A 13,605-nucleotide genomic window follows, 5' to 3' on the forward strand; every position below is an offset into this window, starting at 1 on the left:
GGTTTACTGTTATGTGGCTCAATTCCGTGTCTTGTCTTGGTTAGAGTTGACATTTCGGGTGTGAATGTCATATTTGTGCCCTCCTCTTTTTGCTCTTCTGGAGTAAAAAAAACTCAAACGCAGCTGGGACTTTCTATCCTGTAGATGACAAAGAAGCTTTTAGAGTTACTGGTAAACCAGAATATATTCATCTTTTTTCATTTCAACATCTGTTTTGCATTCCCGAAACAGTCCAAAGCTAAACTAGGATGATTTCTCCTCTGGGACGTATAATAACATGAAAAGAATTGGATACAAATGTGCAGAACTTGTTCTGAATAAAAGAATATTTTGCAACATTATAAATAAACTTCCTCTTCACGACTGAAAAACGGTGCCTTGATACATTAGATCTGAAATAGCAGAAATCTAGTAGAGAAAGCCAGAAACTGTGAAAAACACCGCATGTCCTTACACACCACAGGCAGCACGCCGTCTCACTTTTTTCTCAATACTTGGCTGATATTTTTACTTAACTGCCCTTATGTGCACGTCTCAGTTTGAATGTGTTAATGTGTGTGTGAGCATTTGAGTGTGCAGCCAAAAAATGGCTCTTTAAACGTGTTGTCAGCCACGCAGTATGATGTCTGGTGGCTAATAGGGCTTTCTCTCGCCTCTCCAGCTGTGCTCAAGAAGACAAGTCTGTTTAAAGCACGAGGAAAAGTCTCGGCTACAGCTTAACGTGGGTGGAAGCGTGTGGTCATGCACTCTGCTGTGTGTGTTTGTGTTTACTTTGTGTGTCTGACTACGCAAAGGAGGAACAAGGAGAGCATTCAGTGTTAGTGTCATTATGAAACATTGGGTCAGTAGTGCCAGAGTCAGGTAAGTAGTAGTAGCAGCTACACAAGAGTTATTCATTACATGTTCTTTTCAGGTACTTTTATAGTATTTTGCTCAAAGTTGCAGCTTCTAGTTAATGTATTTTTTTATGGATGTAACACAATCAACCATTCACAGCGTAGAACTATGCTAAAATTAAAGCTTAAAAGAGCCGGGGAATCAAGGCTGAAAATTCTGCATTCATTGCTCCTGTTAATCGAACATGGTTGTAGGGCACGGTTTTCTGACCAGTTATCCATTTTTACATGAATATTTTTAAGTTGCCTGAAGCAAATAAAGAAAAATGTTCAAGGCGAATTTAAAATCAGCTGTCAGAGACTCAGCAGCATTGAGAAAGCGCGCACAGGCTGTAAAATAGCTTAGTGCAGTTGAGCTTTAGAGCTGATACGACTGGTGATCAGATATCAATACTGTGGCTTCAGGTCTCTGCTGATGCCGAGTGACAATCTGACAGGAGTGTAAAATTATGCCAAGGGTCACACTAGAATATAAACAGGACAACAACGTCCTCGTGACGAGGAAAATTCGGTGGTTTGCCTTGAATGTTTTTGCTGTTGGCGACCGATTGCAAGTAGTTATGGCAACCAGCTGTGTTTTACACACATATGATGATCACAAACAGACTGATAGCAGACTGACTCTGTCTTATTCCCACTTTTATCACCGTCTCAGCCCTGATTCCCATCTACAAAGCAAACAATTCACACAGCACACGTATCCAAACACTTTTTTTAGTGTGACTGTAGCATAAAACTCTTGTTCATCTTAACATTAAACATCCAAAATGGTCCTTTGTGCGAGTTTTTTCTACTGATCATCAATCGCGCTGGGTCTTCTTTTACTGCTCTGTCTGAGGGCACGTCTTTACTGCCCGTCTCTTACACGCCAACAGCTCACAAAAACAAAAAATAAGATGATATGATGAATACAGCTTAGGTTAAGTGCAACAAAAGCTTCCCAGCAACTGTTGCAACAAAACATAATGAATGAGCGATAGAGGGAGAGAGGCCAAAGCCTCATCGTCTGAGCTTTTCTGCTAGTATCAGCTCATGGTGACCACAGTTTGAGGTTAAGTCACAGATTTCAGAGGAAGAGCCAACAGTTTCTATGCCCACACGACATATAAGAGTGTGCAAATGAACCCCCGCCTGCCACAAACAGATTCTGAATCTGTGGTATTATGGCACGTGTTTTAAATGCTGCTAAGAACTGTTTTTAAGTTTTGTGGAAATGTAATGAGGACTCTTCAAAGGCTTTAAGATTCAATGAGTACGGAGAGAAGGACCCTTTGGTCGTTCTCTAAAGAGCATTAAAGCTGTTGAGAGTTATGTTTTTTGTTTTATTTTGTTTTTTTCACAGTCAAATATTCATTTTTTTTATTAAGCAATTAAGCTTTAAAGTTGAATGGAATGCATTTATTAAAGGCACAAGATACCAAATCAATACACTGATTTCCCACATCTGATATCAGCGTTTCTCACAGTTACCATTAACGTCAGCATGAATGTCTTCATTACTGTGTTCATCTGCTGATTATTGTTCAAATTACATCCTTAATTGACAAGAAAGAGTTTAAAATATACATTACAGGTTTCCACAGCTTCCCTGATGTTTAGTATTTGATCATGTGAGACAAATATAATAACATAAAATCAAAACCTGTGTGCATGCATGAAGCAGTGGACTTCATGGATGGACTGATTAAAGACCAAAGTTTCTATTCGCCTCTTTCTCCCGAGCCTCATGCAGATTTATCATCCTCTCCGTTTCCTTTACTCCCTTAGAAATTATATCAGCCACTCCTCCATCTCCCCCTCCTCCTCCTCCTCCACCTCTATCATTTTTTTTCCTCCCCACATACCAGACAGCTGTTGACAGGAAGTCAAGGTTATCCTAACAGAGCCTTATGGGGGCGAAGTGCCATCCAATCCAGCTTTTATTTTATAGGCAGTATATTTTAACAAGCGTCACCTCTACTCCTGATTAAAACACTCACGGACACAGAAACCAACTCAGCCAAAGTGTCCGACTTCCTTCTCAGATCAGTTTGTAGAGATTTATTTTTCCTCTTCATCGACATAAAAGGGAGAGCTGGCTATTTGTCTAGGCAAGTGGAACAGAAAAGAAAAAAGTGTCTCTGAATGCTAATGTGTTGTTAGCATTTTCTCACATTAAAGGCCCCCCACAGACAACTGGAAGGCAGAATAACTGCGTAACTGACCACGAGCCTGGACACTAACATAATAATTACCCCATCGGTCAGGCAACTGAAACAGACCTCGGCAGACACAGAAAATATCAATCCCATTTAGCTGCGAACCCACAAGTCTAATCCTCCTAATGTGACTCGGGGACTCTGGCATCTTCCGGCATTCATCTTCCCGATGCTGCCAAGGACGCCGTCGTACTTCACACTCCTGTCTGCCTTCAATCACTCGCTGCTGTCTGCTTGTTTGGCTGGCAGGCAAGCAGAGGAGGATGGGGACTCGTCCTGGAGTTTGAAGGCTTCGTGGACGACTAGCTTCTCGACTGAGTCATTATTTCATCCTTAGCTCACGCTTTCTTTTTAAGCTTGTCCCTTTTCTTCAGCTCCATTGTTTAAATTTTCATTTGCGACCAGTTGAAAACAAATCGTTTGTTTTTCACTCAACATGATGAAATCTGATAAGACGCCACAGGACCGCCAGCTGTCCTGAAACTCTTTCAATTTGCTTATCACTCCTTTGATGGATAATAATATTTCAGGGCCGTTTCATAACAGGGCGGTTTGATGACAGCGAAGCACAAAAATTGCATGACTTCAAGTTTCATAAACCAGTCTGAAATAGAGTCGCACCCATTCTTCGCTTTCAGTTCCACATCGGTCTCATCACGGCTTTGGCGAAACCATCGAATAAATATTGCAAAAGCTGAAATGCTCAGGAGTAAACTGTTTTTATTTTATTTTATTTTATTTTGATTTCCATAACTCTCATAAAGAAATCAAGGAGGGAATTGAAGCGCATTTAAACAGTTTATGAATAATGAATTCGGGTGGAACCACAGCACAGTCACAAACATTACTTTATTTTGGATCATTTATGCTAAGTTTGCTGCAACATTTCGTAGTTTAGCAACTTGATCTGACCCCTTCTTCTCTCCCGCAGGTATCTCTACCTCCTCTTCTCTGAGGATGACCACCTACCATTCGAACACTGGGTCTTCAATACCGAGGCTCACCCCCTGCCCGTCATAAGGAAGGATAAAACGGACAGACCCAACGAAGTGGAGTAACGGACCTGCCTGCACCGACGCCCAGAAACGTGTGAGAACCTCGATCCTGTATACTGAGCCTCCAGCTGTCTGAAACTGTTGAGCCGCTTGGAGCCCTGAGTGGTTACAGATCAGACTTCACCTGATATTGTTGATGGGCTCAAAACTGAACCCACTTGTGCTGGAGCCGGGTTCTCGCTGGAGACTCCAGGGGTTTTTTGTTTTGTTTTCCTTCACTTGATTTTTTTTTCTTCTTCTCTGGTTGAGTCCAAAGGCTGACCCAAAGCAACACATGTACTGCTGAATAACATGATAGCTCATCAAAATGTAGACATCATAATTTGAATCAAGATCTAAAGAAAAAAAAAAGGCCGTTTATTTCACAACTCGGTTTGACTTCCTTCGCTTTTCTGTTCATTTGGAGGGACAGTGTGACCAGCTATCACTTTATTCATCAGTTTAATTGTTGCTAGTAGCCATTTTTGATGAGGAGGAGGACGCTGACAGTCATTCACCACTGATATGAACTACCATGGAGCCCGAGTGTTTGGGCACCACACCAAGGAAAAGCTCCCCACTGAGGATCACAAGGCTGGCTGGCCGCGTGAACGGACGCTCAATTCCCTTCACATGTGTCGTCTTTTACCTGCTGCTCTACCACAACAACATCTGAATAGGAACTAGGAACCGGTCTTTCCTGCACCGACTTGAGTGTTTCATAGTGTCGTCAGAGAACTGCTGGTTTTCTTAAAAAAAGAATAGGAAAAAAAGGAAAGACGCAGCACAACCCGAGCCTCTTTTTATAAACCTGACCGACTCTTCTTCCTCCTTCCTTTCTCTTGAGTTGGATGTGACAAATGACGACCAGCCGCACCAGCTCATTACCTGCCAGTAACTCCACTTTCTCCCCACAATGTTTACACAAAGCCATCCTCCTCCTCCTCCGTATTCTTCTTCTGCTTTTCATCTGCATCTTTGACCCGCTTTTAGATTTCTTTCTCCTTCTCATATGTGCTCTGGGGGTTCGACCAGCACAGGTTTTTTAAAAACGGAATCAGAATTCGTTCGACAGTTTTTCTCCATTTACTGAAAAATAAAATACACATTTTTTTTCTTTCTTCCTTTTTGGAAAGGAACAAAATTCACAGCCTATGATTACAGGCTTTTAAACACTGAAAAGAGCATGAACCAAAAGAAAAAAAGGAACATTTGCCTCAGTCTGATGGAGCGTTCAACCACTTTTCACAGTCTTACTCCAAAGATGATGTCTGCACAGCTGTAATGGAGCATGGAGATTAGTTGGAGTGCGGATGAAAGCTGTAGAAAGAATTAGGTACTGATTAGGTCCTGACATTCAACAGAAATCTTCTGAAAATGCTAATATCCTCACAATTGACCATGTGTATGCATTAAAAATTTAGCTTCCAGGCTCTTTACAAGAGGAAACTGATTTATTACAGTCCTCTGTAATCCTTGTGCATCAGTCGAGCCCTCGTCCTCTTCTTCACCGCGGTGTTGCTTCTTCTTGTTTCCGTCCTCCAGGTCCGCGTAGGGCAGCCTGTAGGATCTTCCCTCCTCTGTGAGGAGACGCCGTCGCTCGACTCTTCTATAACTATCCACCTTCACACACACAAGAAGCCATACTACTGCAACGCAGCTTCACCGTGCTGTCGTTAACTGGTTTTTTTGTTTTGTTTTTTTTTCATCCTCCACTCACATGTAGAGTTTGTGACCGTGTTTGCTGCTTTTGTATCTTCAGAGTCGCGCTCGCCTGGTCATTTTAGTTTAATTTCACGGTGAAGACTTCTCCCGATGCCACACAGGAACCAGATTTAATCCAGTTTAGTCTTCGATCTAGTGCCTTCGCTGTAGAGAAGGGGGAGAAAGCAGCTCACGCAAACACAAAAAGCAGTTTCAAAGCAGTATTGCAGCTTTAACTAAGAGCTCCCATTGCTCTGATGAGGATTATAATAACACTAGACGCGGATTAAAGGATGATAACTGCTTTTTAATTTGACATTTGGACTAAGTTGGGCTTGATAAATGGCTCAAGAGTTGGTAGGAACTTGGGCTTTGTTGTGCTAAGAGGGAGATCAGAACACCAAAGTCCCGAGTTAAGAATTAAAATCAAAAATAAGTCCTATGCGCTTTACTTTTTCCATCTCCAGAGTCTGCGTCTCTGTTGGGAATCGCAGTCTAATCATTTGAGACCTGTGCAGGGCTCAGTCAACACATATTTGTTTGGGTATACTGACATCTAGTGGTAAGAGCTTCATATTACAGTCTGAATAACCGCAGTCTGATAAGTCAACAGCTACTTCTATGTCCATAAAAGTATTTTAACAAACAAGGAAAGGGAAAACATGCACTGTTGTACTTTGAGCCTTTAGATTGAATATTTGATGGAGCGAGGGCGTAGCTCATAGAACTGCACATTCAGTTCTGCTTATCCTCCAAATGAGCTTTAAACTGACAGATGGTGAGTCATTAGAAAGTTCAGTCAACAACAGGATCACTGCTGAGCTGATTTATTTGTTCTGGCTGAGCGACGCTTGTGCAGGTTATTTTTCTCAGCAGGTTAAAGAACATTTGCCCCAGGTGTCTCAGATCAGTCTGTAAGGGTTTCAGAATCAGTGCTTTCTGTTTTTTTTCTTGTTTCGTCATCAGTTCTGCATCTTCCAGCTTATCTGCAGTGTTGTTTTATCCATCTAGATTTTTTTTGGTGCGAGTCCTCCAGTTTTGGAGAACATACAGTCAAGAGGAAAACATCATGGGTTTATGTGCACTTCTTTCAGCACGTTTAATGGGCACAGTTTGATGGAAAAGAAATACATGAAACCGCTCACAAGAATGTTTGTAGAGTTTTGTGGATTCATAAAAGGTTTATCCCCAAAAGTTGATTCTGTTCATCTGGACGTAGCGTTTTCAGTGGGGGAAACGTTTCGTCACTCATCCAAGTGGCTTCTTCAGTCTCAGCTGACTGCAGGTTTCTCCAATGTTATAAACAGTACATAAGATTGGGGAAACCACAGTTAGCTGAGACTGAGCAAGTCACTTGGGTGAGTGACGAAACGTTTCCCCCACTGAAAACGCTACGTCCAGATGAACAGAATCAACTTTTGGAGATTTACTTACTTGGATGATTGAGCATGCATCAAGACATAAAAACTCAATATTCAAGAAAGGGCAGAAATCTCTACAGCCAATATCTACAAAAACAGTCGGCTAACAACAAAATAATCTAGATGGATGAATAGCACTACAGCACTACTTCTCTCCCTTTAGAAGAGCCCATTTTTCCTGATCCATTACCCAAGCATTCAGAATTTTTTACTTCCTGCCACCTCAAAATCGCCACTATTCACAAAAGATGAAGCTTTGACAAACCATACCACAGTCCTGTGTTTGCACGATGCTAAACTCCCAGATTTTTTTTATTTTGTTTGGAAAAGTAAAGCCCAAAATGCTCAAGCCCCGGTTTTTACCAACACTGACATATCGTTTCTTATTCTCTGAGCTGTGACCAATCTCTTCATGTTCTTTCTGTCACTGTACAGACGGCAGAGCTTACTGTTTGGTTTAGTTAGAGTGGCATTTATTACCCACGTGATGGTGTATTATTGTAATTCTGCTGATTGTGTTAATTTATTCTGTGCTAGAGAACATAGGAAACATTGGGAGCCGACCCCTAGGTGGCGCTGTGGGTTTTTAATTGGATTAGAGACAAAGACTGGCAGAGAGAAAGCTTCACAGCTGTGTGCTGGTCTGTTGGGTTTTAAAGAGCTGGCACCTTTACAGAACAACAGAAAAAAGGGGCGAAGGAACCACCTGGGAGTCGATGGGAAAACCTATAGGGAGCCGCATGAATGTACCATCCAATGTGAAGCGAAGAATATTTTGTTTGTATTTTTGTCTTTGTTCGCTTCAGTGTGCTTTGTTATGTTTGTTTTTTGGGTTATTTGGGGGGGTCGCTTTGTTTTGGGGTTTTGTTTTTTGGGGGGCTTTCTGGTATCTTCCACAGAAAGTGGAAGCCAGGCGTGCAGACAGGAAAAGGTTTGAGAGCAAAACAGATGGAGAGCTGCTTAATGTAGCTGTTTATGTGGGAAATGACCAAATCTATCACATGAGGTTTATTTCTACACTGTAGGGACATTTTTGTTTTTCTCTGGATGTGACAAAAAAACATAAAAAGAGTTAAAGACATAAAGTGTTCATTGTACAGTAGAGTGTTAGCACACTGTGCAGCTTTATATGAAACCACAGAAACCAGTGAGAGCTGATAACAGCACAGTTAAAATATGTAAACATCGCTGTCTGATGGCTGCTGATCAAAGTAACAAAATTCTGCTTCATCCATGTTTTGGGTTCAGTGGGACGGGCTCGCGAATCTTCATCTGACAAGTTTGGCAATAGAGACGTCAATTAATTGAAACAGAAAGCCTCTAATGAGGGAACGTGTGATTATTTTCTTCTGATTTCTTGTTTTTATTTTTATTCCTTTTTATGTTGCTGTATGAAAAAAAATGAAAACTACAGGAAATTTGTACTTTACTGGTATTAAATGTTAAGATACTGAACAGTGACAGTTATCAGCTGGCTGGGTTTAATTTGTAATCGATTACTTTGATCTCTGCCGACTGCTGTGACAGGCTCCGACTACACGATATGTTATAATGTGTCAGATTAGATTATAAATTCAAAATATTATTTTTTACTTATTGGCTACGCCCACAGGCACGGAAGCCTAGAAATTTGTCAGCTACCACCTAGAAACCTAGAAGCTTTGTATTCCCTGAGTGGTTGGTGGAGATTGTAGACAGTGATGAGGTGAAACTGATCGCCATGGTTGCCTGTAGTTTTTATGGAAGACACTGGCGTGTCTGCAAACACTCTTAGACTACTTTCTACGCTCTGGTGAAACGGTGAGAAAGGGCAGCACAAACCAGAAACATAGACCATAATTTCCCTTCAAAGTAGTAAAAGCTCCAACTGTCAAGCTCAACTTTTATTTTGAAAGAAAATGTTCTCCGTTTTTGGGTTGAGTGACTTTTTTTTTTTTGCTAGCAAGTGTTTGCAGACAGGTCAGTATCTTCCGTGCAAACTATGTGACTACAACAATGTGACCAAAGAAATCACAAGGATGTTTTGTTTCACCCCAAGTCCGTTACGGCAGATGGCAGATGGCTGCCCTTCCCTGAGCCCGGTTCAGCCGGGTTTTCTTCCTGTTAAAAGGGAGTTTTTCCTTCCCACTGTTTCCAAGTGCTGGGTTTTCTCTGTATTAGTTGTCTCTGTACAAAAAAAACTGAATTAAATTGAATCCGGGGCACTAATGTGAATCATTTCTTAGACAATTAATTCAAGTTTATATATATCGCACTAAATGATAACAACAGTCACCTTAAGGCACTTTATACTATCAAAAGACTCTAAAATATTAGAGCGAAAACTCCAACAATCAAAGAATCTCTTATGAGCAAGCACTAGGTGACAGTGGAAAGGAAAAACTGCATTTTAACAGGAAGAAACCTCTGGTAGAACCAGGCTCTTTAATGATGCAGACTTTGGGAGAAAGAAGATCAAAGTTAACGACGTGTAGCAGTGGTATCTAAAACATAGTGAGAAGAGGTCTGTGGACACAAAATACTTCTTTTTGAAACCAGAGAGGTCGCCCCCTGATGGCCATTAGAAAGAAGGCAGGATTAGCCTCACTTTTAAGGTCTTGGCGTTATTTTTTATTTATTTCTTTTACACTTTCTGCAGTCAGGACGTGGTGAGGCATTCTTTCGTCCATAACGCCAGTTCTTGTTCCCGAGTTCAACTTCTCGCTGATGTCGTGTAGTCTGAACCTGGCATTGGCCGTTCACATTGATCCTGATGGTTTTAGATACTTTAAGACCTGCAGCTAACAGCCCGAGTATTTTCTCTATCACGTCATTCCCTGAGATGGTCAAGTTACAGTCTAACATGTAAATATCTTCTTGAGGTCACAAATACCCTGTGACAGTCCTGAACCCACAAAAATGTCCAGTGTGCAGTTAGATAAAAGAGAGAAAAGAGTTAAGGCTACGTTTCACCATTAAGGTACTGATATCTCTCTGATGTGATTTAAGTTATTTAAAATTTCCGATGATTTCTGTCCGGTTACAGATCAAAACATTTAATGGTGTGTGGGTTGTACTTTCTTTTCTTTCTTTTTTTTAAGCCTCAGGTAAATATGATCGTTAATAGAGATTTGAATGGGTGAGATTTCGTGATATTTTCAGCAGTCATTTGCAGCATTTTGAGGAGTAATCTCCCAACAGGGAAATTTGCTTTCCAGGCATTAGTTGAACGCAGTATACATATGATTATAAATGTTGTTGTTGTTGTTGTCGATTTTTAAGCCCTGTGTGCAGACTTTTATTTTGAAGGTTTGTATTCTTAGAAACATTTGACCTAATTAGACTTAAAGGGCTCAGTCCCAGATTTTTCTTCAAAAAAATTTAGTTTCTCTTATGCTCGTGTCCACCTGGATTTTTATCATTTTAACATTAATTTCTCTCTCTCTTATTTGACACTGAACTGGTCGTTTCACTACCTGCAAAAGGAGATCTGGAGAATGTTTTTGGTTTCTGATGTTTGCTTTAGCTTCTCGTTGTGTGACATCAGGCTTTTGTTCATTCTCACATGCAGACTTTTTTTTTTTATCTGTTGTTTTCATGATTAAGCTGAAATGTCTTTGGTGATTTTATGATTATTGTGTTGACGGTCTGTTGCTTTCCAATGCCTTTCTATTAGTGAATATTAAAGGAGAATTACACCAGTTTCAGGAGTTCAAACCAAAGTCAGTCAGTCCTCTTTGAATATACACCACCTTTCCTTAAACGTCTCATACAGACCACACTGACATTTGTTTTTCATGGTGGTACACGACCACTAGAAATGACTGGAACTCAATCTGAATTCCTGTAAATGGTCGTAAATCTCCTTTAAAGGGTTTAAACGTGTGAACCTCAGAAATGTATCTGTACAAAATATTGCTGATAATCTTTCCATTGCACATAGTTTACTTTGCATTTATATGCAATATTTTAATTTTGTGGGGAAATCTGTTTTATTGTGTTAATATTATAATTATTGAGTAAAAATGTAAATATTCCATTCCGGCAAACTGGCTGCTCGACATTTATATAAAAATCTCCTGAGCTTATGGATTAAGATGATATTAATGAGCAGCAGACTTTTTAATAAACTATATTTGTTACACTTCTATTGTGAATAAAAAATCTTTTAATATGTGGTTTCTTTGGATTTGTACTGTGTTATTTTAATCTACAGACCTGTTGTGGAATTTATTGGATTTGTGATATGAATTTAAAACCTGTGCTAAAAATTTGTCTGGGCTGCGAACACAAAAATACTTTCAGATTTAGAGCTCTAAACGTGTCTTTTCAGAATAAGAGCATGGTGTTAATGCGTTCATTGGGATACTTAAGTAGATGGATCCCCTCTGTCAAACTTTTTACATCAAATTATGGCCTTACAATCAGTTGCAGCAGAAACTGGATCTCACTAGAACAGGCAACATTTTTTTAGGCTTCTGTCCAATTTTCGTGAGCCTGTGAACGATGTAAATTGTAGCTTCTCTTTCCTGTTCTTGGCTGACAGGAGTGCCACCCGGTGTGGTCTTCTGCTGTTCTAGCCTGTCTGCTTCAAGGTTTTGTGCATTCGTACATGTTCCTCGCTGTACCTTGAGTGTAACAAGTGGTTATTTGTTGCCTTCATCTTGAAGCAGTCTGGCCATTTTCTAATGTCAACAAAACATTATCATCCACTCTGTTTCCTCTTTTTCAGACCATACTTCTCTAAACTGTAGACATAGTTGTGTGGGAAAGTCGCAGCAGTTTCTGAAATACTCAGATCAACCCAACACCACCAACAACCGTCCCGCGTCCAATCATTTAAACCAACTTTCTTCCCGTTCCTCATGCTCCATTTGAGGTGTTTACATGTCTAAATGCTTTGAGTTGCAGACATATGGTTGGCTGACTAGGTGTTTGTCTGAAGGATCGTGGGCTTTGGACTTTGCGTTTTGTTGCCACAATGCTGGTGGTGGAAGAAATTTAAGTTACTGCTATCTACTGTGGTTACACATATCTGCTAATTATTAGACTAATAAAATGCTGGAATTTCACTCAATGAATAAAACCAAAGCACATACATCTTGGAGGCCAGACACTACACAGCTGGACAAACATTAAAAAGCTTTCACAGCACATTAGTGGCTCCTAACTGGAAACTTGTGACAAATGCTTAGTGTCGTGCTTTAGCCCAGCCTGTAGCTGGTGAATTCTACCTATTGAGCAACTGATGAGGCCACAGAAAACAAGCAATCAAACAAGTGTAAAAAGGATAAGAAACAAAACTTTCATCACAATGTGTGAGAGAGGGACTGAACACAATCACAAGGAAAACTGAAGCCTAAAACTCAGCACGATGCCTTCCACTATTAGTGAGACACCTGTTATTAATGCTCCAAGGAGGAATGTGACGTTTCTCCGCTGTACCCATCACCCAAGAATCTTCAGGATGAGTGGTCCTTGGAGCCTTAAGGAATTAACAGAAGAAAGAGGTACATATTCAAGTATGCTACGAGGGAGCTGTCTGTAGGATGACGGTGAGACTTTGGAGGAAAGATATTTTGTAGATGCTTAGAGTCCCAATGATGGGGGGTGTTAAAGCTCACCTTACCTCACTGAAACCCTAAGCACTCTGTGTATAAATGGGAGTACTGTATGTACCTACGCCTGCTCAGCATCCATGACTGCGTGTTTTTGCCAGTAATGTTGCACTTTCTGGACAAAAAAGAAAAAGTAGTTCTTAGCACAATGGTTCTTTCATGTTAGCTATTAATGTGTGTCATGGAGGAAAAGGCCCGAGTGTTTGAGTTCAGACTGTGAGATGTTTAACACCATCTTGTTATTATGTTGTTATCCTTTATTTAATCAGGTGAAAGGCTACTTGAGATTAAAATCTATTTTCCAACAGAGTCCTGGGCAAGAGGGCATCGGAAGTGACAGATATGATGCAAACAAGTAAAGATGCAAAACCAACTGATGTCGAGCACACACAAGTGAGGACAAACATGCAAATCGTATGTAATAAAAGATCACTATGACAGTGATATTAAAAGTAGTGACACTGACTTAATGAGCTTTTCTCTCACTTCTTTAAAATGGACTTAAACTTCCCCTGTTCAAAAGGGGAAGCTTAGATTGCTTAGATCTCCACTGCCTTTCTTTCTTTGTAACTCACGATACGTGCTGCACTATTAATATTGTGCTCAACCTACATTTACGCAAGATGGCTCTCATTTGACTATCCAAATCATTGTCTGACTGAAGACTCATGACGTGAGGTAATATAAGCACAGAAGGACTCATCCAGGCTGGAAAAACAAATCAGGAAGGCTGGCTCTGTGGTCGGCGTGAAGCT

At 40.5% G+C, this 13,605-nt stretch overlaps 1 protein-coding gene across 1 annotated transcript in view; it reads left to right on the forward strand.

Annotated features, from left to right (window-relative positions):
• man1a1 (mannosidase, alpha, class 1A, member 1) overlaps positions 1–11,410 on the forward strand; it is a 152,308-nt gene extending 140,898 nt beyond the window's left edge. Inside the window, exon 12 of the mRNA XM_040018055.1 lies at positions 4,026–11,410. Coding sequence (XP_039873989.1) covers positions 4,026–4,152 — 127 coding nt within the window. The 3' untranslated portion in view covers positions 4,153–11,410. The remainder of the gene's footprint in view (positions 1–4,025) is intronic.
• The last annotated feature ends 2,195 nt before the right edge of the window (positions 11,411–13,605 follow it).

This window comes from Simochromis diagramma, unplaced genomic scaffold (genome assembly GCF_900408965.1).
Source record: "Simochromis diagramma unplaced genomic scaffold, fSimDia1.1 OVJJ01000802.1, whole genome shotgun sequence".
Classification (NCBI taxonomy): Eukaryota; Metazoa; Chordata; class Actinopteri; order Cichliformes; family Cichlidae; genus Simochromis; species Simochromis diagramma.